The sequence below is a fragment of the Herpailurus yagouaroundi genome, unplaced genomic scaffold, assembly GCF_014898765.1.
Source record: "Herpailurus yagouaroundi ecotype Mexico unplaced genomic scaffold, PumYag 77, whole genome shotgun sequence".
In the NCBI taxonomy this organism is placed as follows: domain Eukaryota; kingdom Metazoa; phylum Chordata; class Mammalia; order Carnivora; family Felidae; genus Herpailurus; species Herpailurus yagouaroundi.
In genome coordinates, this window is record NW_024412388.1 from 79,330,235 (window position 1) to 79,356,776 (window position 26,542).

Here is a 26,542-nt window from a genome sequence, read left to right on the forward strand (position 1 = left end):
CGTAATTAAAAAAAAAAGTTATAAGGATACTCTTAACTGCCAGTAATTACTATTTTTATTTAATTTTTATTCCAGTATAGTTAACATAGTGTTATATTGGTTTTAGGTGTACAATATAGTGATTTAATAATTTTGTATGTTAGTGCTTATCAACATAAGTAGCTCTTAATCCTCTTACCTATTTTACCCACACACCCCCACCCACCCCCACTCTGGTAACCCGGTTGTTCTTGAGCCTATTTTTTGTCTTCTTTTTTCCCCTTTCTTGATTTGTTTCTTAAATTCCACATGAATGAAATCATATGCTATTTGTCTTTCTCTGACTTATCTCACTTAGCATTATACTCTCTAGCTCCATCCATGTCGCTGCAAATGGCAAGACTTCTTTTCATGGCTGAATAATATTCTAGTGTGTATACATATGTATATATGTGTGTACATATATGTATACATAAACATCTTTTTGTGTTAGTGTTTTCATATTCTTTGAACAAATACCCATTACTGGATCATATGGTAGTTCTACTTTTATTTTTTAATTTTTTTTAATGTTTATTTTTATTTTTGACAGAGAGCAGAGACATAGTACAAGCAGTGGAGGGGCAGGGAGAGAGGGAGACACAAAATCTGAAGAATGCTCCAGGCTTTGAGCTGTCAGCACAGAGCCCAACATGGGGCTCGACCCCACCAACTGTGAGATCATGACCTGAGACTAAGTCAGACACAACCAATTGAGCCACCCAGGTGCCCCTGTATTTTTATAAGGAAGCTCCATACTGTTTTCCACAGCGGCTGCACCAATTTGCATTCTCACCAACAGGGCAAAACGGTTCCTTTTTCTCCACATCCTGGCCAACACTTGTTTCTTGTGTTTTTAATTTTAGCCATTCTGACTTGCATGAGGTGCTATCTCATTGTAGTTTTGATCTGCATTTCTGTGATGAGTGACATTGAGAATCTTTCAATGTGTCTGTTGACCATCTGTATGTCATTGGTGGAGAAATGTCTGTCCATGTCTTCTGCTTATTTTTAAATTACACTTATTATTTGGGTGCTGAGTTGTGTAAGTTCTTTATGTATTTTGGACACTAACCTTTTGTCAGACATGTCATTTGCAAGTATTTCCTCCCATTCAGTAAGTTGCCTTTTAGTTTTGTTGATTGGTTCCTTTGCTGTGCAGAAGTTTTTACTTTTACATAATCCCAATAGCTTTTTTTTTTTTTTTGCTTTTGTTTCTCTTACCTCAGGAGACATATCTAGAAAAATGTTGCTATGGCCAATGTCAGAGAAATTACTGCCTGTGCTCTCTTCAAGGATTTTAATGGTTTCAGGTTCACATTTAGATCTTTAATCCAATTTTTGTGTATGGTGTAAGAAATGGCCTAGTTTCATTACTTTGCATGATGCTGTCCAGTTTTCCTAACACCATTAGTTGAAGAGACTATCTTTTTCTCACTGCATATTCTTGCCTCCTTTTTTGAAGATTAAATGACAATCATGGGTTTATTTCTGAGCTCTCTATTTTATTCCACTGATCTATGTGTCTATATTTTATGCCAATACCATACTGTTTTGATTACTACAGCTTTGTAGTATATCTTGAAGTCGGAGGTTGTGACACCTCCAACTTTTTTAATTCTTCAAGATTGTTATGGCAGGGCACCTGGGTGGCTCAGTCAGTTAGGTGTCCAACTTCAGCTCAGGTCATGGTCTCGTAGTTTATGAGTTCAAGCCCTGCATCAGGCTCTGTGCCAACAGCTCAGAGTTGGAGCCTATTTCGGATTCTGTGTCTCCCTCTTTCTCTGCCCCTCCCCCACTCTTGCTCTGTCTCTTCTCTGCCTCTCTCCCCCCCGCTCAAAAATAAACATTAAAAATTTTTACTGTACACACTGTATGTCAATTTGACAATAAATTATATTTAAAAAAATAACAAAAACAGGGGCGCCTGGGTGGCTCAGTCAGTTAAGCGTCCAACCTCAGCTCAGGTTATGATCTCACAGTCCGTGAGTTCGAGCCCTGCATTGGGCTCTGTGCTGACAGCTCAGAGCCTGGAGCCTGCTTCAGATTCTGTGTCTCCCTTTCTCTCTGCCCCTTCCCTGCTCATGCTCTGTCTCAAAAATAAATAATAAAAATTTTTTTAAAAAAGAAAGGAAGAAAGAAAGAAAGATCATTACAGCTATTCGAGGTCTTTCGTGGCTCCAAATTTTAAGATTTATTGTTCTAGTTCTGTGAATGTTGTTATCTTGATAGAGATTGCATTAAATCTGTAGACTTCTTTGAGTAGTATAGACATTTAAGAGTATCTTCCAATTCATGAGTATGGAAAGTCTTTCTATTTGTTTATGCCATCTTCAATTTCTCTCGTCAATATTTTATAGTTTCAGAGTACAAGTCTTTCCTCTCCTTGGCTAAGTTTATTCCTAAGTATTTTATTATTATTCGTACAATTGTAAATGGAATTTTCTTAATTTCTCTTTCTGTTGCTTCATTATTGATGTACAGAAATGCAATGGATTTCTGAATATTGATTCATATCCTGCAACGTTACTAAATTAATCAGTTCTAGTCGTTTTTTGGTGGACTGTTTAGGGTTTTCTATATAAGGTATGTCATCTGCAAAGTCAGTTTTACTTCTTCCTTACCAATTTGAACGCCTTTTATTCCTTTTTTTTCTTGTCTGACTGCTGTGCTTAGGACTTCCAATGCTGTGAATAAAAGTGGTAAGAGTAGACATCCTTGTCTTGTTCCTGACCTCAGGGAAAAGAGCTCTGTTTTTCACCACTGAGAATGATGTTACCTGTGAGTTTTTCATATATGGCCTTGATTATATTGAGGTATGTTTTCCTCTAAATCTACTTAATTGAGGGATTTTATCCTGAATGGGTGTTATACTTTATCAAATGATTCTTCTGCATCTATTAAAATTATCACATGGTTTTGGGGCGCCTGGGTGGCGCAGTCGGTTGAGCGTCCGACTTCAGCCAGGTCACGATCTCGCGGTCCGGGAGTTCGAGCCCCGCGTCAGGCTCTGGGCTGATGGCTCGGAGCCTGGAGCCTATTTCCGATTCTGTGTCTCCCTCTCTCTCTGCCCCTCCCCCGTTCATGCTCTGTCTCTCTCTGTCCCAAAAATAAATAAAAAACGTTGGAAAAAAAAATGTTAAAAAAAAAATTATCACATGGTTTTTATCCTTTCTCTCGTTATGTGATGTTATCAAGTTGATTGATTTGCAAATATTGAACCACCCTTGCAGACTAGGAATAAATCCCACTTGATCATGGTAAATGACTTTTTTAAGTATTGTTAGGTCTGGTTTGCCAATATTTTGAGGACTTTTACATTTATATTCATCAGAGATAGTGACGCATAGTTCTCTTTTTTTATACTGTCATTATCTGTTTTTTTTTATCTGGGTAATGCTGGCCTCATGGAATCAATTTGGAAGCTTTCCTTCTTCTATTTTCTGGAATAGTTTGAGAAAAATAGGTATTAATTCTTCATTAAATGTCTGGTAGAATTCCCCTATGAAACTATCTGGTCCTGGACTTTAGCTTATTAAGTTTTTTTGTTTTGTTTTGCTTTTTGGGTTTTTATTTATTTATTTTTATTCTTTATTTGAGAGAAAGAGAGTGCAAGTGGGGGAGGAACAGAGAGGGAAGAAGACACAGAATGCGAAGCAAGCTCCAGGCTCTGAGCTGTCAGCACAGAGCCCAATGCTGGGCTCAAATCCACATGCTGTGGGATCATGACCTGAGCAGAAGTCAGATGCTTAACCAACTGAGCCACCCAGGCACCATTATTAAGTTTTTGATCACTGATTCAATTTCATTGCTAGTAACTGGTCTGTTCAAACTTTCTAATTTTTCCTGATTCAGTTTTGGAACGTTGTATGTTTCTAGAAATTTATCCATTTCTTCTAGGGGGGCATATAATTTTTCATAATGTTGTCTTATAATCCTTTGTATTTCTGTAGCATCCAGTTGTTACTCCTCTTTCATTTCTGATGTCTGATGTTGAGTTTTTTTTTTTTTTTTTGAGAAGTCCAGCTAAAGATGTATCGATTTTGCTGATATTCCCAGAGAGTCAGCTCCTGCTTTCATTGATCAGTTCTACTATTTTTTGTTTTTGTTTTGTTTTTAGTTTCTATTATTTCTGCTCTAATCTTTACTATTTTCCTCCTTCTATGGTTTTGGATTTTGTTCTTTTTCTAGTTCCTTTAGATGTAAAGTTAGATTGTTTGATTTTTTTTTTTTATTAATTTGGTAGTTTGAGATTTTTCTTTCTTCTTGATGTAGGTCTGTATTGCTAGAGACTTGCCTTTTAGAACAGCTTTTGCTGTTTCCCAAAGATTTAGGGCTGTTTTGCTTTCATTTTGTCTCCATGTAATTTTTGATTTCCCTTTATTGTTTAGTAGCATGCTATTTAACCTCCATGTACTTGTGTTCTTTCCAGATTTTTTTTCCTGTTGATTTCTAGTTTCATAGCATTGTGGCTGAAAAGATGAATGTTAGGATTTTGATTTTTTTTTTTTTTTAATTTGTTGAGACTTGTTTTGTGGCCTAACATGTGATCTATTCTGGATAATGTCCATATGCATGTGAAAAGAATGTGTATTCTGCTGTTTTAGGATGGAATGTTCTGAATGATTAGTTAAATCCATCTGTTCCAATGTTTCATTCAAAGCCACCGTTTCCTTGCTGATTTTGTTTAGATGACCAAATCCTCTATTACTTTATTACTATCAATTATTTATGTTTGTTATTAGCTGCTTTATATATTTGGGTGCTTCCATGTTGGGTGCATAAATGTTTACATCTGTTGTATCTTCTTATTAGATTGTTACCTTTATGATTATATAGTGTCCTTCTTTGGTTCTTGTTACAGTCTTTGTTTTAAAGTCTATTTTGTCTGATAGGAGTATTTCTACCCCACTTTTCATATCCATTTGCATGATAAATACTTCTCCATCCTTTCACTATCAATATGCACGTGACTTTAGGTCTGAAATTAGACTCTTGTAGGCAGCATATAGATGGGTCTTTTTTTTTTTTTTTTTTTAAATTCAATCACCCTACGTCTTTTGATTGGAACATTTAGTCCATTTATATTCAGACTAATTATTGCTAGGTATGTATTTATTGCCATTTTGTTACTTGCTTTATGGTTGTTTTTTTAGTTCTTCTCTATTCTCTTCTTCCCTTGCTCTCTTCTCTCATGATTAGTTGGCTTTTTTGGTGATATTCTTGGGATTCCTTTCTCTTACTTTTTTCCTATCTATTATCAGTTTTTAATGTGTGGTTACCATTCAGATTGCATATAACATCTTCTGCATATACCAGTCTATATTAGGTTGATGGTTACTTAAGTCTAAACCTATTCTTTACTCTTCTCCCTCTCCTCCCACGACACTTTAGGTATACGGTGTCATACTTTACATCCTATTATTTGTGAATCCTTTCACTGATTTTTACAGATACACTTATTTTTACTGTCTTTGCAGTTCCCACTTTAATTTTTATTATTATCTTATTTCAGAGAGAAAACACACACAAACAGGGGTAAAGGGGACAGGGAGAAAGAAAGAGAACATCTTAAGCAGGCTCCACCCCCCAGCACAGAGCCTGATGTGGGGCTGGATCCCATGACCCTGGGATCATGACCTGAGATAAAATTAAGGGTTGGATACTCAAACGTCTGAGCCATCCAGGTGCCCCACGTGCTTCCAACTTTTCTTACTCTTACTTATGGTCTTTCCTTTCCACTCAGAGTCCCCTTTAACATTTTTTGTAGTGGTCATGAACTCCTTTAGCTTTATTTTTCCTGGGAAATTCTTGATCTCTCCTTCTGTCCTGAATGATAGCCTTGCTGGATAGGGTACTCTTGGCTGCAGGCTTTTTTCCTTTTAGCACTTTGAATATATCATGCCACTTCTATCTGGTCTGCAAACGTTTTGCTGAAAAATCTGCTGATAGTCATATGGGGTTGCCCTTGTATGTAACAGTTTTCTTTTTTCTCACTACTTTTAAATTCTCTCTTTATTACTACTTTTTGCCATTTTATTACTATGTGTCTGCCATGGACCTCTTCACTTGGATTTTATGACTATGTCAACTAATAATGAACATCAAAAGTGATTACAAAAAGAAGATAAAAGTGATTACAAAGACTCACTTTGGAGACCCAGCAAACATGCTGTTGAGAAACAGCCCACATAGGGTCAAGTATAGGCTATTCTGGCTAACAGCCGCGCTGAGGTCCTAGCATCAACCACTAGACAGGAGTGTGAATACACCATCAAATGATTCTCTACCCTAGATAAAGAGTCAACCTCAGCCCTGAGTCTTCCCAGTCTACTTCTCAGTAATCTCCCTTCTCCTAATGCTCTGTCCAAATTCCTCACCCACAGAATACATGGACATACTGAAACAACTATTTTAAACCACTAAGTTTTATGGTAGTTTGCCATACCACTATATGAACTGCAAGAGTATCATAGGATCTTGCAAAGCAAAAACATTCGATAATGCTTAAAATGAAATGAAACCAAGAAATTAAAATATAAAGTAAGACATCATTCTGAAATTGTTTTTGAGGGGATGGTGGGCTCACATAGTTGAGAAAAAAACATCTTTTTATATACCTGTAGTGTGATATAAGTAGAAACAAGGGCAGTACACCAAGAAAACATACGACATTAGAACCAGAAAATTAGATTAATGTTTGGAGGCCTGAGAGAACAGCATTTAATTTAGTTAGGAAATTTTACTATTGATTTGTGGCTCAGAGTCAAATGCATTTAAACCACATCATTACTTTTCCACTGCTGTTAAAATGGCATTTTGATTAGTATGCTAAAGCAATGCCAAGAAATAAGAATTTCAAGACAGGCTTTTGTTTTACAAGTTGAGTGTTTATTTAAAGAACCTTGTTTTTTTAATTATTTATTTTGAGAGAAAGAGAGAGAGCACACACATGGGACGGACAGAGAGGGAGAGAGAGAATCCCACACAGGCTCCATGCTGTTAGTGCAGACTCCAATGCAGGGCTTGATCCCACGAACCATAAGACCATCATCTGAGCCTAAACCAAGAGTCAGACGCCTGACCAACTGAGCCACCCAGGCACCCCCTGTTGTTTTTTTAAGAATCTTGGTTGTTTTTATATTGAACTGACTTTTTTATTTAAATAGACTCCATGCCTAGCACGGAGCCCAACACAGGGCTTGAACTCACAACCTTGTGATCAAGACCTGAGCTGAGATTAAGAGTTGGACACTTAACCAACTGAGTCAGCCAGGTGCCCCAAGCATCTTATTTTCTTGAGTGATATAATTAACTTAAACACCTTATTATAAATATTTATATTTTCACTAAGAGACTAAAAAAAAGGAGAAACATATCAGTAAAGATATCCAAAAGAGTTTAGTTCAATGGCAAAACAATTTGTAATTAAATTTACATTTAAAAATTTTAGGTCATAGCTATAAAAAGGAATGAAGTACTGACATTCTATAACATGGATTAATCATGAAAACATTATGCTAAATCAAAAAAGCCAGTCACAAAATACCACATATCATGATTCCATTTGTAAGAAATGTACAGAATAAGCATTATGTATAGACAGAAAGTTGATTAGTGATTGCTTAGGACTGGGGAGAGTGGAGGGATAGGGAGCTATAACTAAGGAGTACAAGGTTTCTTTTTGAGGTAATGAAATGTTCTAAAGTTTTCTTTAATTATGGATGCATAATCTGGATAAACTAAAAGCCACTGACCTGTACACTTTAAATGGATAAATTGTATAGTATGTGAATCATGTATCAAGGAAGCAGTTTTTAAAATTTTTATGTATGAACAAATTTCTCCATAAAAATACAGAGATTATGCAGGGAATGCCTGACAACCCTCCTCACCTCTAATCAAGTTTACATTTTTGAACATGTCCACTCTAAAACCTTCTGAACTGCTTCACTCTGGACTAGTTGCTCTCTACACCTGGTGCTCAACTGTCATCCAGGGATCTCCCTTCACTGTGATCCAGGTATTTCCTTCATGTCTCTTTGCATTGGATAATATTTCCTAAACCCTTTGCGTCTTCCTTTTTCTTAATACATTCTCTCATTTTGGTGGGACACCTCCTCTCCAAGCTTCCTAAAAAGTAAAACTGAGACACTGCCTATGTAAAAGTACCTTTATTCTACTCTAACACTTTAAAGTTCTGAGAGTTCAGCTTCATTATAAACTAAATTAGAAATAATTTTCCCTCAGAGTTTTGAAGATACTGACTTCAGTTTTCTTCCACCTTCCATTATCTTTGTTAAAGAGTCTGAAACCACTCTAATTCTATTAATTAGCCTGTTTCCCTTAAAATCTGGGAACTCCATCGCTTCTCGGCCTTTTGGCTAAGATCAAGTGTAAAATCTGGGAACTCCATCTTCTCTTTAGCCTCTTAGTTGTTAAAGTTTGCAATGAAATGCTTTGACATAAATATGTATATATTTACTTTTTATTGTGTTTAGCACTTTGATGGGCTCTTCTGAGTTTTCCTGATTTATTTCTCTGATGATATACTACCTGTATTTCCACTCTCTCTCAAATTCTTATTATTCAACTATTAACTATTATACTTCTTGGGCTGGCTTTCTGATTTCACCTTTCCTCCCAATGTAATCACTACTTTCCAAAAGTCCTTATTTCACACAGCCTCACTTGATATTGTTACAAGCAGGACCCCTTCATGGTCGAGCACTGGGGCTTTGACATTAGAGACCTGGGTTCAACACCAGTTCCTCTACTTACTGCTAATATTAAGCCTCAGCTTCTTATTTACAAACTAGAGATGATAATAATAAATAAAATACACACAAAGTACTAAGCATATGTCTAGCACTCAATAAATGCAGCTATTTTCATACTATCTTTCTTTTCTTCTCCTACTTACTTCTCATGGCTTTTATGACATGTTCTTAGGGTTTTCCTTCTACTTCTCAGTAATCTTCTGTTGGATCCTTTCTATGCTTTATCAGATGTTGTCCTCCACAAAACTATCTTTGGCCACCTCTTTTTTATTCTAGGCTGGATCAAATACAAACTCTGTACCCAAGTTCTAGTCATCTCTACCACTTACTAGCTGTGTGACCTGGGGCAATTTACCTAACCAATTGATGTCTCAATCCTTCATCTGAAAAATGTGGATTAATAAGCATATCTAAACAAAGACTAAAGGAGTTTGTGACCACTAAACCAGCCCCGCAAGAAGTATTAAAGGGGACTCTTTGGAGGGGGAGGAGTTAAGATCGTGGAGAAGTAGGCAGACTGGGATTTCCCTTGTTCCTCAAACACAACTGTATTGAGGTCAGAACACTTGAAATACCCAATAAATCAGTTTGCGGGGTGACAGAAAAATCTTCACAGGTGGAAGGAGACAGCTTGGCAGGACTGAGGTGCGTGTATGCAAAATGGGGGACATAGAGCAGCACGGGCACTGAAGGGAGGGATCACCTTCTGTGGAGAGAGAAAGGGACAGAAAGAGAGGCTGTGCATTGTGGTTTTGTGTTAGGACAAGAGGAAATCCTCTCCAGACCATGGACTGATTTATGAGAAATACAGAGAGTACCAGTCCCCACTCTGCAAACAGCTTTAGTTGCTGAAGAATGGAATTATCAAAAATGCCCAACTTTCTCTGGACACAAGTTGCTGCTGTGTGCCAGCAGCACGTGGGGGGAAGGGAGCTAGCCCCTGGACTCAGTAGCGATCTCAGGGGTACACTGGCAGACAACAGTCCCCTCCCTTGAGTACTGTGAGAAAAGGGTATATTGCCCTCTCAAGGACAAAACACCCTGCAGACACCAACCATATTGACAGGGCAGAGTGATGCTACTTCAGAACCAGGTCATCATGGTGCGAGATCCTTTAAGACATGGGGTTTTGAATCCCAGCCAAGTGCCTAGGAGGCATGGGAGAACTGTGGAGCAGGAGAAGCCAGCCACCAGCACGGGAGGGCCTGCCTGAACAGCATGGTTTGAGACATAAAAAAACAAGACCCATCTATATGCTGCCTCCAAGAAGCTCATTTTAGAACTAAAGATATCCACAGATTTTAAGTGAGGGGATAAAGAACCCTCTATCATGCCAATGGACACCAAAAGACAAATGGAGTAGCCATACTTATATCAGATCAACTAGATCTTAAATCAAAGACTGTAATGAGATGAAGAAGGGCATTCTATCATAATTAAGAGGTCTATCCATGAAGGACATCTAACAATTGTAACTGTTTATGCCCCCAATTTGACAGCAAACAAATATATAAATCAATTAGTAACAAATATAAAGCAACTCTTTGATAATAATACAATAACAGTATGTGGAGTTCAACAACCTATTTACAGCAATGCACAGATCATCTAATCAAAAAATCAACAAGGAACCATGGCCTTGAATGACACAGTGGACCAGATGGACTTAACAGATATATTCAGAACATTTCATCCTAAAGCAGAATACACATTCTTTTCAAATGCACATGTATCATTCTCCGGCATAGATCACATACTGGATCACAAAACAGCCTTCAACAAGTACAAAAAGATCAGGATCATACCATGCATATTTTCAGACCACAATGTTATGAAACTTCAAGTCAACCATAAGAAAAATTTGGAAAGATCACAAATATGTGGAGACTAAAGAACACCCTACTAAGGAACAAATGGGTGAACCAGGAAATTAAATTAGAAATTAAAAAACACATTGAAGCAAATGAAAATGAAAACAAGAAAGTCCAAAACCTTTAGGATGCAGCAAAGGCGGTCCTAAGAGAGAAGTATATTGCAATACAGGCTTACCTCAAGAAGCATGAAAAGTCTCGAGGCACCTGGGTGGCTCAGTTGGTTAAACATCCGACTTTGGCTCAGGTCATGATCTCGCAGTTTGTGAATTCAAGCCCCACATCTGGCTCTGTGCTGGAAGCTCAGAGCACAGAGCCTGCTTCGGATTCTCTGTCTCCCTCTATCTCTGCCCCTCCCCTGCTCACACTCTGTCTCTCTCTCTCTTTCTCAAAAATAAACATACATTAAAAAATTAAAAAAAAAAAAAGCATGAAAAGTCTCGAATAGACAACCTAACCTTACATCTTAAGGAGCTAGAAAAGCAAAAGCAAATAAAACCTAAAGCCAACACAAGGGAAATAAGATTAGAGAAAAAATATATGACTTAGAAACAAACAAAACAGGGGCGCCTGGGTGGCGCAGTCGGTTAAACGTCCGACTTCAGCCAGGTCACGATCTCGCGGTCCGGGAGTTCGAGCCCCGCGTCGGGCTCTGGGCTGATGGCTCGGAGCCTGGAGCCTGTTTCCGATTCTGTGTCTCCCTCTCTCTCTGCCCCTCCCCCGTTCATGCTCTGTCTCTCTCTGTCCCAAAAATAAATAAACGTTGAAAAAAAAAAAAAAAAGAAACAAACAAAACAGAACAGTTCAACGAAACTAAGAGCTGGTTCTTTGAAAGAATTAATAATAATTGATAAACCCCTAGCCAGACTTACCAAAAAGACAAGAAAAAGGACCCAAATAAATTAAATCACAAATGAAAGAGGAGAGATCACAATCAACACCACAGAAATACAAACAACTGTAAGAGAATATTATGAAAAATTATATGCCAACAAACTGGGCAAACTGAGAGTAATGGACAAATTCCTACAAACATATAAACTACCAAAACTGAAACAAGAAGAAATAGAAAATTTGAACAGACTCATAACCAGCAAAGAAATTGAATCAGTAATCAAAAATCTCCCAAAAACAAAAGTCCAGGGTCATATGGCTTCCCAAGGGAATTCTACCTGACATTTAAAGAAGAGTTAATACCTATTCTTCTCAAACTGTTCCAAAAAATTGAAATGGAAGGAAAACTTCCAAACTCATTCTACGAAGTCAGCAGTACCTTGATTCCAAAACCAGACAGATTCTACTAAAAAGGAGAATTACAGGCCAATAATTCCTAAAAAACCTGGAAGCAAAAATTCTCAACAACATACTAGAAAATCAAATCCAACAGTACATTAAAAGAATTATTCACCACGATCAAGTGGGATTTATTCCTGAGCTGCAGGGGTGGTTCAATATTTGCAAATCAAACAACATGATACACCAAATTGATAAAAAGAAAGGAAAAGAACAACATGATGCTCTCAATAATGTAGAAAAAGCATTTGACAAAATACAGCATCAATTCTTTTTTTTTTTTAATGTTTAGTTTTGAGAGAGAGAGAGAGAGAGTGTGTGTGATTGGGGAGGGGGAGAGAGAAGGAGACAGAATCTGAAGCAGGCTCCAGGCTCTGAGCTGTCAGCACAGAGCCCAACATGGGGCTCGATCTCATGAAACATGAGACCATGACCTGAGCCAAAGTCAGACGCTTAACCGATTGAGCCATTCAGGCGCCCCAGCATCAATTCTTGATAAAAATCCTCAACAAGGTAGGGACAGATGGAACATACCTCAACATCATAAAATCCATCTATGAAAGATCCACAGCTATTATCATTCTTAATCGGGAAAAACTGAGAGCTTTTCCTCTATGGTCAGGAACTAAGACAGGGATGTCCACTCTCACCATAACTATTTAACATAGTACCCAAAGTCTTGGCCTCACCAATCAGACAACAAAAAGAAAAAACAGGTATCCAAATTGGCAAGGAAGAAGTCAAAGTTTCACAACTTGCAGATGACATGATACTCTATATAGAAAATCCGTAAGACTCCACCAAAAAATTGCTAGAATACATGAACTCTGCAAAGTCTCAGGATATAAAACCAACGTATAGAAATCTGTTGCATTTCTATACACCAATAATGAAGCAGCAGAAATAAAAGTGAAGGAATCAATCCCATTTACAACTGCAACAAATACAATAAGATACCTAGGAATAAACCTAACCAAAAAGGTAAAAGATCTGTACTCTGAAAACTATAGAACACATACAAAAGAAATTTAAAAGGATACAAAGAAATGGGAAACAATTCCATGCTCATGGATTAGAACAAACACGGATGATGTCTATATTGCCCCAAACAATCTACACATTTAACGCAATCCCTATCAAAATACCACCAGCATTTTTCACAGAGCTAGAACAATCCTAAAATTTGTATGGAACCACAAAGGACCCTTAATAGCCAAAGCAATTCTGAAAAAAAAAAAAAAAAAAAAAAAAAACAAAACCAGAGGGATCATAATTTCAGATTTCAAGCTGTATTACCAAGCTACAGTCATTGAGACAGTATGGTACTGGCACAATAACACACACAGATCAATGGAACAGAATTGAAAACCCAGAAATGGACCCACAACTATATAATCAACTAATCTTTGACAAAGCAGGAAAGAATATCCAATGGAAAAAAAAATATCCAATCTCTTCAACAAATGGTGTTGGGAAAACTGGAAAGCAACATGCAGAAGAATGAAACTGGACCACTTTCTTACACCATACACAAAAGTAAATTCAATAAGGATGAAAGACCTAAATATAAGACAGGAAACCATCAAAACCCTCAAAGAGAACACAGGCCACAAACTCTTTGACTTCGGCTGTAGCAACTTCTTACTAGACACATCTCTGAAGGCAAGGGAAACAAGAACAAACATCAACTATTGGGACTTCATCAAGATAAAAAACGTCTGCACAGCAAAGGAAACAATCAACAAAACTAAAAGACAACCTATGGAATGGGAGAAGATATTTGCAAATGACACATCCGATAAAGAGTTAGTATGCACTATCTATAAAGAACATACAAAACTCAACACCCAAGAAGAACTCAGTTAAGAAATGGGCAGAAGACATTTTCCCAAAGACATCCAGATAGCTAACAGATGTTCAACATCACTAATCATCAGGGAAATATAAATCAAAACCATGATGAGATGTCACCTCACACCTGTTAGAGTGGCTAAAATTAACAGCACAGGACACAACAAGTGTTGACAAGGATGTGAGTAAAGGAGAACTCTTCTTTCACTGATGGTGGGAATGCAAACTGCTGCAGCCACTCTGACCAACAGTATGGAGGTACCTCACAAATGTAAAAGTAGAACTACCTTACAATCCAGCAAATGCACTGCTAGATATTCACCCAAAGGATACAAAAATACAGATTTGAAGAGTTACATGCACCCCGATGTAGCATTATCAACAACAACCAAACTATGGAAAGAACCCAAGTGTCTATCAACTGATGAATGCATAAAGAAGAGGTGGTATATATCGCTTCTCAGCCTTTTGGCTAAGATCAAGTGTAGAAGAGGTGGTATATACATGCAATGGAGAATTACTGAGCCATCAAAAGGAATGACATCTTACCAACTGCAATGACACAGATGGAGCTAGAGTATATTATGCTAAGCAAAATAACTCAGTCCAAGAAAGACAAATACAATATGAGTTCACTCATATGTGGAATTTAGGAAACAAAACAAATGAACATATGGGAAGGGGGAAAAAAAGAGAGAAGGGAGCCAACCATAGAAGATTCTTCATGACAGAGAACAAACAGGGGTGATGGAGGGTGAGGGGTGGGGGATGGGCTAAACAGGAGATGGGTATTAAGGAGGGCACTGGGTATGATGAGCACAGGCTGTTATAGGTATGTGATGAATCGCTAAATTCTACTCCTGATACCAATTATACTATATGTTAACTAACTAGAATTTAAATAACAATTTGGGGAAAAAAATAAGCACATCAATCCCCTATGCTTTTCATGAAAACTGAATGTTTTATGACACTTAGAACACTACCTGGCATAGTAAACATTCATATGTTTGTCATTAATACATTACTACTACCCTCTACTACTACTATTACTTACTACTACTACTGTGATTACTACTAAAAAGGCCCACCCATGTGCTTCCAATAGATATCCTAAACTGTTAGAAGCTGAAACTAATTATACGTATCAAAATTATATTCAGAATCTTGTTTGTTCCCTTTCCCCATCTTTAACAGCTTACAAAGAATTATCTTCCTCCTCCTCCTCCAGACCTCTGCTGTTACTGTTGGTTTCATAATCAGTACGTTACAAACTGTATTAGCCACCCTTTGTTTTCTTATATACAAATGAGCAGATGTGTAACTACTGAAGGAAAAAAAATCAAATTAAGCTGATCTTTGTGACATACTTTCTATAGAGGTAATTTGTTTTTTATTTTTTTAAATGTTTATTTTTAAAAATTTTTAAATGTTTATTTACTTTTGAGAGAGAGAGAGAGAGAGAGAGAGCATGTATGAGGTAGAGAAGGAACAGAGAGAGGGAGACAGAGGATCCAAAGTGGGCTCTGCACTAACAGCAGAGAGCCCAATGCAGGGCTCAAACTCATGAACTGTGAGATCATGACCTGAGCCAAAGTCAGAGCCACCCAGGCGCCCCTTAAATGTCTATTTTTGAGAGAGAGAGAGAGAGAGAGAGAGAGAGAGCAAGCACGAGCAGGGGAGGGGCAGAGAGCAAGACAGAGAATCCCTAGCAATCCACACTGCCAGCACAGAACCAGATGCAGGGCTCAAACTCAAAAGTGTGAAATCATTATCTGAGCTGAAATCGAGAGGTGGATGCTTAACCGACTGAGCCACTCAGGTACCTGAGAGGTAATTTCTTAAAGAATTTCACTCATAACTGGGACACCTGGGTGGCTCAGTCAGTTGAGCCTCCGACTTCGGCTCAGGTCGTGATCTCACAGCTTGTGAGTTCGACCCCCACGTCAGGATCTGTGCTGACAGCTCAGAGCCTGGAGCCTGCTTTGGATTCTGTGTCTCCCTCTCTCTCTGCCCCTAACCCACTCGCATTCTGTCTCTGTCTCTCTCAAAAATAAATAAACATTAAAAAAAAAAAAAAAAGAATTACACTCATAACTTAAGCAAGACAGATACCTGAATACTGACTAGAATAATGAGCTGTATTCTGATAACCTCAGCATATTAAGGAATTGCCAAGGAAAAGATGACCAAAACTGAAGAGAACAGGGGTTCATTTACAACTATTTTAGCACCTGTTATTTCTGAAGTTCTGATACTATGTAAAACTATCTATCTCTACAAAGAAAATAAAAGGTACAGAAAAAAACTCCTGGAGGAAAGTAAAAGAGGTAATGCTTTTTAAACATTATTTACAAAACATGACAACCCTCAAAAGCGCCAAGTCATGTAGTACATGAAATAGTGTGCCCAAATAATAGATGCAACGTTTGAAGAACACACTGAAATGCAGGCTAAATTCACAGATTTTTCTTCATCCAATTAAATCTTGATTTCAAGGAGTATACAACCAACGTTTATTTATTTTTGGGACAGAGAGAGACAGAGCATGAACGGGGGAGGGGCAGAGAGAGAGGGAGACACAGAATCGGAAACAGGCTCCAGGCTCTGAGCCATCAGCCCAGAGCCTGACGCGGGGCTCGAACTCACAGACCGCGAGATCGTGACCTGGCTGAAGTCGGACGCTTAACCGACTGCGCCACCCAGGCGCCCCAAGGAGTATACAACCAATTTCTTCAGCTTCTCTGCATATAAGTAAAATTGGTACAGCCCTTTATAGATTATAAAATAGTTTCACATAGTTGATCCTTAAAACAGATCTAAGAAGACAGCCCAGTGTGTTACTCATTTGACAAGTATTTATTCAGAACCTACTGTGAAAGAGAGTACCTATGGGGTGCTGAATACATATGAGTATATGGTTATAAACAAAATAGACATGTTCTTTCCCCTCATGGAACTAGTTAAAAAGTCAGATAAAGACTGAATACAGAGAAAGAGATGATGTAAGGGCAACGAACGACAACTAAATTTGATAGAGTTTTTAAGGACTGCCTTTCTCAAGAGGCAACATATACAATTTAAGATGTATACAATTAAGAAGATGAGCAAGAAGCAGCCAACTGTACAAAGGACTACACCAAAAAAAAAAGGCGGGGGAGGGGGGGACAGACAACATGTACAAAGGCCCTGAGCAATTTAAAAAGCTTGGCGGGGGGCGCCTGGGTGGCTCCGTCGGTTGGGCGTCCGACTTCAGCTCAGGTCACGATCTCACGGTCCGTGAGTTCGAGCCCCGCATCGGGCTCTGGGCTGATGGCTCAGAGCCTGGAGCCTGCTTCCCATTCTGTGTCTCCCTCTCTCTCTGACCCTCCCTGTTCATGCTCTGTCTCTCTCTGTCTCAAAAATAAATAAACGTTAAAAAAAATTATTTAAATAAAATAAAATAAAATAAAAAGCTTGGCGGGTTAGAAAAGGGCTGTCCAATACAAACACAAGGTGAACCACAAATGCAAACCACATTAGTTATTTTAAATTTTCTAGGAGCTATACTTTAAAAAGTGAAGTTATATCTTTTATTTAACCCAAACATGTCCAAAACATTATTTCACCAGATAATTAATATTTCATGAAATATTTTACATTCTTTAATACTAAGCCTGAAATGCAGTGTAAAGTTTACACTTACATAGCACATCTCAATTCAGACTAGCCACAGTTCAAGTGCTTAAGACTTACGTGTAGCTAGTAGCCTCCATACTGAACAGCACAGGTTAGAATAAGAGGAGACCATTATGGCTAACACATATTAATTTAAATGGAAATGTGGAAAGGTGAAACAAAAAGTCAACAGGTGCCCAATAATTAACAGTATTATAAGAATGAAATTTGGAATCTATTACTGGAAGTCACAAGGGTTTTAAACATGCAAAAAAAAACCCTTCATCTTTCTGTTTTATAAAGAGTAGTCTCCTTTTTAAGACACAGAGAATAAGAGCAGAAAAAGGAAGAGTAGGCAGAAGACTCTTAACAGAAATCTAGGTGAGAAATAATTAAGGTGTAGGCTATTGTGGGGGTAGCAGAGGCAAAGAAAATAGATGCATGCAAGATAACATTATGGAGGTAGAAACAAAATAATTTTTAGATTAAGTGCATGTAGACAATAAGAAAGAAAAATCATGAAGCATAATCTACTATGACTTGAGCAACCAGTGGTGCCATTTACTGTGACTGGAGAAATTAGCATTTTGTTGTTATTTGACAGGGAATGCTGGAGTTAATGGAAATGAATCACGAATTTTTCCAAATAAGAAAACAAGTTCAGAGAAGCTCACACTTACTAATAAATAGTATTAAGTTAAGACTCAAACCCAGATATTCTAACACTGGATATAATACCCTCTTACTGGTAATATATCGTCTCTCCATAATTCAACAATAAAAATATTCCATTAAGGGGGCACCTGAGTGGCTCATCTGGTTGAGCTTCTGACTCTAGATTTCGTCTCAGGTCATGATTCCAGGGTCAGAGGACTGAGCCCCACGTTGGGCCCCATGCTGAGCATGGAGCCTGCTTAGAATTCTCTCTCTCCTTCTGACCCTCTCCACCCCTTATGTTCACACTCTCTCTCTAAAATAAAGGGGGAAAAAATCTGCTAGGATGTGGGTAAGCAATGCCTCCTGTAAATAAAGAAAGGCCTCAGTTAAATGGCTGTAGGTCTTTTATAATTCTTTCATATTTTTGAAAAATGAAAAGAAAAAATTTACCTTCAGTTAATATGCCTAGGAGTCTGAAATTAAAGTCTACAGAAAACACTCTCTGACCTAAGCTCCAGAGAACAATAGCAAAGTAGAAGCCAAGTATCATGACTTAAAAATCAGTGCCAAACCCCTATAGCCAAAGTAGCAGTGATGGTTCAGAAGCTGAGACTATGACTACTCTTCAGAACAAACAGGGTGATCTTTACATTCTGACAGTGACTCAAAAATCTGGATACCTCAGCTTCAGGGATTTAATATTCCTTCTAAGTTCTTTACCTCCACTACAGCCCTATCAATTTATTCAACAAATACTTAGTAAGCCTAAGTACAGGGTAGGATATTGAGCAGGAAGACGAGGAAGACACATAGTTCTTGTCTTGTCCTATCCTCAAGTAGCTCACCATTAAAGGCATGTGAGGAGACAAACATGGAAACAATTATAACAAATGCCACAGAAAAGTCTATACAGTTGACCCTTGAACAACACGGGGGTGAGGGAGGTTAGGGGTGCCAACCCTTCCACCCCTGTGCAGTCAAAAATCCATTTACAGTTGATCCTTAATACAGGTTTGAACTGTGTGGGTCCACTTATACAGACTTTTTACAATACAGTACTGTAAACATATTTTCTCTTCCATATGACTTTCTCAATAACATCTTCTTTTCTCTAGCTTACTTGTAGTATATAATACATATAACAGACAAAATATGTTAATCAACTGTTTATGTTATCAGTAAGGCTTCCAGTCAACAGTAAGCTATTACTAGTTAAGTTTTGGGGGAGTCAAAAATAATATGCAGATTTTCAACTGTGCAGGGGTTCAGTGCCCCTAACCCCCACGTTATTCAAGGGTCAACTATACTGTCATCCTTTCTGGCCACCCAACATCTGAATCCCCATTAGTGTTCTGGAATTTCCCCCATCTGAACCTAAAAAGTACCAGATACTATTTCTCATGGTCTCCCTTGAAAATAATTTATAAGCATCGGACCAAGGTTCACATATCTACTTCTTTCTCTCTTTCACCTGTTACCCCCAAATCTAGTAGCTTAATATACTAAATATTTATTATCTAACAGTTTCTGTGTTTCAGGAATTAAGCTATAGTTTAACTGGGTGATTCTGGCTCAGGATCTCTCATAAAGTTGCAGACAGTATCTTAGCCAGTGCTACCATCTTTGAAGATTTGACTGGGAATGGAAGATCTACTTCAAGACATCTCCTGCACATGGTTATTGGCAGAAGGCTTCAGTTCCTCACATGAGAACCTCTCCAGAAAGGTGGTGAATATCCTTACAACATGGCGGCTGGCTTCCCTCAGAAAAAATGAGCAACACAATATATAATACCTTATATGACCTTGCATCTTAAGACACAATCTTTCATTTCTGCAATAACCTATTTGTTACCAAAGTCCGCTCTACTTAGTGTGGAAGGAAACTATATAGAATGTAAATATCAGGAGGTGGGGTTATCAGGAACCACATTGGAGGCTAACTATCTTATGTAACATATGATGGCTATATGTTATACAGTTCATAAACATATATATATTCATGAATGTAATAATGCTATGTTAGGAAGGAGAGGGGTCACTATGATTATAAGTGCATTTGTCCTCTGCGCCCCCCCCACTTGTGCTCTATCTCTCCCTCTCTCTCTCAAAAATAAATAAAATGTAAAAAAAAAAAATTTTTTTTTAATTTTTGGGGTGCCTGAGTAGCTCAGTTGGTTAAGCAACTGACTTCGGCTTGAGTCATGATCTCATGGTTCGTGGGTTCGAGCCCCGCATAGGGCTCTGTGCTGACAGCTCAGAGCCTGGAGCCTGCTTCGGATTCTGTCTCCTTCTCTCTGCCCCTCCCCCACTTGTGCGCCCACTCTCTCTCTCTCTCTCTCAAAAATACATGTAAAAAAAAAGTTTTTTTAAGTGCATTTGTCATTTTTATTTGTTAAAGTGGGTGATGGGAATAAAGGCATTTATTACATTTTTCTTTATACCTTTTGAGTTTGAAATATTTCTTTATAAAAAAAATTCAATGCTGGGGTGCCTGGGTGCCCAACTCTTGATTTCGGCTGAGATCAGGATCCAGGATCATGGAATGAAGCCCCATGTCAGGCTCTGCACTGAGCATGGAGTCTAAGATTCTCTCTCTCTCTCTCTCTCTCTCTCTCTCTCTCTCTCCCCCTTCCTCCTTCCCTCCCTCCCTCCGCCCCTCTCCCCCACTTGTGCACTCTCTCTCTCTAAAATTAAAAAAATAAAAATTTTTAAATAAAAGTAAAAATAAATTTTTAAAAATTGATGCTTTGCATAAAGTGAGTATTTTCAAATACATTATTGTGAGCACATACATTGGTAGAGCTGTTTTAAAGGACTACTTGGAAGTATATATAATAAAATTTACATGTGCATAAACCAACTCAGAAATCTGTCCAAAAGAATTATTTGCCCAAATAAAAAAAGACCTCTGTACTAAAACTAATCACAGAACTATTTATAATAGGAAAAAAATTGGTGACAACCCCAATGCCCACCAAAGTATGAGCAAATAAATTAAGACACCACCATACAATAGAATGCAGTCATTAAAAAGAATGAAATTCCCAATATGATAGAACCAGTCATTGGTAAAGAATAGGATGTATAATTCCATTTTTTTTTAAAAGGCTATATATCAAACTATGAACTACATCAAGAGTGAAAATTTAGCAAGGGAAAAAAAGGCAGAGGGAGAAAATAGCTCTTTTGTACTTTAGAGACACCCATTCTCAAAAATTTTTACTAACCTCTATAGGCATACCTGGCAAGACATTGTAGGTTCAGTTGCAGACCTCTGCACTAAAGTGAATACTGCAATAAAGAAAGTCAAATGAATGTTTTGGTTTCCCACTGCACCAAAAGTTGCTTAGAAAAGTGTTATGTCTGAGAAAGTAATGTGCATACCTAATCAAAAAATATTTTATTGCTAAAAAATACTAACCATCATTTGAGCTTTCAGCAAGTTGTAATCACTTATCACAGATCACCATGATAAATGTAGTAATAATGAAAATGTTTGAAATATTGTGAGAATCACCAAAATGCAACAGAGACATGAAGCAATAAGCAAATGCTGCTGGAAAAATGGTGCTGATAGACTTGCTTACCTAGCGTTGTCACAAACCTTCAATTTGTAAACAAACAGTATCTGCAAGTGCAATAAAGCAAAGAATGATAAAACAAGGTATGCCTGTACTTTCATAACTTCTGTGGTTGTTTTGGTTTTGTGTTAAATAGATTTTATTTTTTAGAACAGTTTTAAGTTCGTAGCAAAATTAAGCAGATGGTATGGAGATTTCCCATATATCCCTTGCCCTCACACATACATAGCCTCCAACACCAACATCCCCCACCAGACAGAATATTTGCTACAAATGATGAACCTACTGACACACCTTTATTACCAAACTCCATCATTTACATTAGGGTACACTCTTTGTGTTGTACATTCTACATATTTGAACAAATGTATAATGACAAATATTCACCGTGATAGTACCATACAGAGTATTGTACTGCCCTAAAAATCCTTCTGTGCTCTCCTGCTTCTCCCCTCAATTCCTGGCAATCACTGGAATTTACATCTCTATAGTGTTGCCTTTTCCAGAATGTCATAGAAACAGAACCAAATTGTGTGCAGCTTTTTCAGACTGACTTCTTTCACTTAGAAATAGGCATTTAAGTATCCTCCATGTCTTTTCACGGCTTGATAGCTCATTTTTTTCTTAGCAATGAATAATATTCCACTGTCTTGATGTACCAGTTTACCCATGCAGCTACTGAAACATATCTTGATTTAGTTCAAGTTTTAGTAATTATGAATAAAGCTGCAATACACATCATATGCAGGATTTTGTGTGGACAATTTTTCAAGTCCTCTAGGAACACAGAGGAGTATGACTTCTGAATTGCATAGTAAGAGTATGTTTAGTTTTACAAGAAATTGCCAAACTGTAATCTAAACTAGGTATACCATTTTGCATTCCAATAATGAATGAGAGTTCCTGTTGCTCTACATCTTTGCCAGCATTTGGTGTTTTCAGTTTTCTAGATTTTGAACATTCCACTAGGAGAGTAGTGGAATCTCATCATTGTTTTAATCTGCATTTCCCTAATGACACATTACGTGGAGCATCTTATCAGATGCTTATTTGCCATATGTAGACTTTCTTTGATGAGGTATCTGTTAAGATCTTTGGTCTATTTTTAAATCATGTTGTGTTCCTAATGTTGAGTTTTAAAGTTCTCTGAATATTTTGGTAACAGTACACTAAGATTTGTCTTTTGGAAAATCTCCCAGTCTGTAGCTTGGGACAAACTTTTAATTAAAATAAAGTTGAGATATCAATTCTTTCTTTCATGGATCATGCCTTTGATGTTGCACCTAATAAATCAACATCAACCTACGGTCACCTAGATTTTCTACTGTTATCTCCTAGGAGTTTTATAGTTTTGCATTTTAATTTAGGTATCTGATCCACTTTGTGTTAATTTTTGTTAAGCCTATGAAGTCTATACCTAGATTCATTTTTGTGCAGGAGGCCTAATTGCTCCAGCACAATTTGTTGAAAAGACAGTCTTTTCTCCAATGTATTGTCTTTGCTCCTTTGTTGAAAATCAGTTGACTGTATTTATATGGGTCTATTTCTGTTCCATGGATCTATTTGTCTATTGTTTCACCAATATCCCACTGTCTCAATTACTGTAGCTTAAGAGTTTATCTTTTTTTTTTTTTTAGTGTTTATTTTTGAGAGAGAGAGAGAGAGAGAGAGAGAGAGAGGGAGGGAGGGAGGGAGGGAGGGAGGGAGGGGCAGGCAGAATGTGAGCAGGGGAAGGGCAGAGAAAGAGAAACAGAATCTGAAGGAGGCTCCAGGTTCTGAGCTGTCAGCACAGAGCCTGAAGAGGGGCTCGAACTCACAAACTGTGAGATAATGACCTGAGCCAAAGTCACTTAACATGGTGCCTGGGCCACCCAAGCACCCTAAAGTTATATCTTGATGTCAGGTAGTATCAGTCTTCTACCTTTCTTCTCCTCCTTCCAAATTGTGTTGACTGTTCTAGGTCTTCTGCCTCTCCATATAAATTGTAGGATCAGGGGTGCCTGGGTGGCGCAGTTGGTTGAGCGTCCAACTCTTGATTTCAACTCAGGTCATGATCTGAGGGGCAAGAGATCAAGCTCCACGTTGAGCTCTGCACTAGGCATGGAGTTTGCTTAAGGTTTTCTCTCCTTCTCTCTCGGCTCCTTCCTGTGAGATCATGACCTGAGCTGAAATCAAGGGTCAGATGCTTCACTGGCTGAGCCACCCAGGGGCCCCATTAAATTTTTATCTTTCCCAGGCCAGCAATGTGGTACAACACTCTTGAGATGCTGGGCAGTGGCAGTCAACCACAGCTGCTAGTCAGCCGTACAATCATGAGAGTAACAACAACTGATACACTTAAAACCATTCTATACCCTGACAACTATTCTGTTTTTCACTTTTATTTGTTTTTTTACATTCATTTATTTATTTTTGAGAGAGACAGCAAGCAGGGGAGGGGCAGAGAGAGAGGTAGAGAGGGAGACTCCCAAGCAGGCTCCACACTGTCAGAGCAGAGCCTGATACGGGGCTTGAACTCACCAACTCTGAGATCATGACCTGAGCAGAAACCAAGAGTAGGACGCTTAACTGACTGAGCCACCCAGGTGCCCTTGTTTTTCACTGTTAGTGCAGTATTCTATAAATTACATGAAATACTCAACACTATATTCTACAAGAGGTGTTGTGTCAGATCATTTTGCCCAAATGCAGACCACTCTAAGTATTCTGAGCATGTTTAAGTAGGCTAGGCTAAGCTATGATGTTTAGGTTAGAGGTATTAAATGCATTTTTGACTTACAGTATTTTCAACTTCTGGTGGGTTTATTGGTAACCCCATCATATACTGAGGAAGCCTAAGCGCTTATTAGTTTCATAAGGGGTTTTTTCTCTCCCAAATATTTCAGAGTTTTTACTTTAGACAATAGTGCCATCTGTGAAGAAAGTTTTAGTTCTTCCTTCCCAATCACTGTACACCTTTAATTTTCTTATCTTACTGCATTAACTAGGACTTTCAGTATGATGTTGAACAGCAGTGGTAATAGGGAATACCCTTGCCTTCTTCCTGATCTTGGTGGGAAAGCTTCAAATTTCTGTTAAATATGATTTTAGCTGTATATCTTTGTATTTATCTTTATCTGAAGTTTTTTTGTTCCTTTATCAAGATTATATATATACACATATATACATGTATACACACACACACACACCTTTATCAAGTTCCCCTCTGTTCTAGTTTACTGAGAAGTTTGATCTTAAGTAGACTCCATGCCCAATGTGGGGCTTGAACGCACAACCCTGAGTTTGAGTTAGATACTCTACCAACTGAACCACCCAGGTGCCCCTAGTTTATTGAGAGTTTTTATCACGATTGGGTGCTAGATTTTGTCAAATGCTTTTCTCCATCTATTGATATGCTCATGTGACTTTTCTTCTAAAGCCTGTTTCTGCAATGGATTACATTAATTGATTGTCAAACTTAAAACTAGGAGCACCTGGGTGTCCAACTTTGGCCCAGGTCATGATGTCACGGTTCAGGAGTTTGAGCCCCACCTCAGGCTCTGTGCTGACAGCTCAGAGCCTGTAGCCTGCTTCAGATTCTGGGTCTCCCTCTTTCTGCCCTTCCCCCACTCACATTCTGTCGCTCTCAAAAATGAACAAACGTTAAAAAAACAGTTAAACCAGCCCTTCATATCAGCGATAAACCCCACTTGGTCATGGTATGTGATATGTGATTCTTTTTATACATCATTGGATTCAATTTGCTAGTATTTTATTAAGGATTTTTGTACCTATGCCCATGAGAGATAAGGGTCTGTAAGTTTTCTTTTATAATATCTTTGTCCAGTTTTTGGTATTAGGGTAATGTTGACCTCATAGAATGAGCTAGGAAGCATTCCCTCTGCTTCTTTCTTCTGAAAAAGACTGTAGAGAACTGGTATAATTTCTTCCTTAAATATTTGGTAGAATTCACCAGTGAACCTATCTGGGCCTGGTATTTTCTGTTCTAGAAGGATTTTTTTGTTTGTTTTTTAAAGTTTATTTATTTTTGAGGGGGGGAGGGGCAGGGAGGGAGGGAGGGAGAGAGAGAGAGAGAGAGAGAGAGAGAAGAGGAGGGGTAGAGAGAGAGGAAGACACAGAATCCCAAGCAGGCTCCAGGCTTGAGCTGTCAGCACAGAGTCTGATATGGGGCTCAAATTCACAAACCACAAGATCACAACCTGAGTGGAAGTCAGATGCTTAACCAACTGAGCCACCCAGGCACCCCTGTTCTGGAATGTTATTGTTGATTCAATTTCTTTAATGCATATAGACCTATTCATATTGTTTATGTCAATTATGGCAAATTGTATCCTTCAAGAAATCAATTTTATGGACCAAAACATAGTCTATTTTGATGAATACTACATGTGAGCTTGAGCAAAATGTGCATCCTGCTGATGCTGAATGAAGTGGTCTATAGATGTCCACTATAATCAGGTCACTGATATGCTGTTGAGTTCAATTATGTCATTATTGTCCTTATTATGTCCTTATTGTCCATTTCTAATAGAGGGGTATTAAAACCTCCAATTATGATAGTGGATTCATCTACTTATTGGAGTTCTATCAGTTTCTGCCCCACATAATTTGACGTTCTGTTTTTAGGCGCATACATATTAAGTAAGGATTGTTATGTCTTCTTGAAGAAATGATTCCTTTATCATTATGCAATTCTCCTCTTTAGAACTCAAAGCTTTCCTTGGTCTAAATTCTGTTCTGTCTGAAATTAATATAGCTACTCCTTTCTTTTAATTAGCATTAGTATGGTATATCTTTTATCTTTCTCCAATCACTTTTCAATCTGTATGCAT

General features: G+C 38.0%; 1 protein-coding gene and 1 pseudogene across 6 annotated transcripts in view; one reads left to right on the forward strand and one right to left on the reverse strand.

Annotated features, from left to right (window-relative positions):
* The window catches only part of EVI5 (ecotropic viral integration site 5), a 248,898-nt gene that overhangs the window by 196,439 nt on the left and 25,917 nt on the right, over positions 1–26,542 (reverse strand). For 2 of the 6 annotated variants that reach the window (XM_040470984.1, XM_040470983.1), the window contains exon 3: positions 21,371–21,420. The exons of the other annotated variants lie outside the window; for them this stretch is intronic. In XM_040470984.1, the coding sequence (XP_040326918.1) occupies positions 21,371–21,382 (12 nt within the window). In that variant the 5' untranslated portion in view covers positions 21,383–21,420. The remainder of the gene's footprint in view (positions 1–21,370; positions 21,421–26,542) is intronic. 6 annotated transcript variants of the gene reach the window in all.
* LOC121027940 (uncharacterized) lies at positions 8,383–8,524 on the forward strand (annotated as a pseudogene).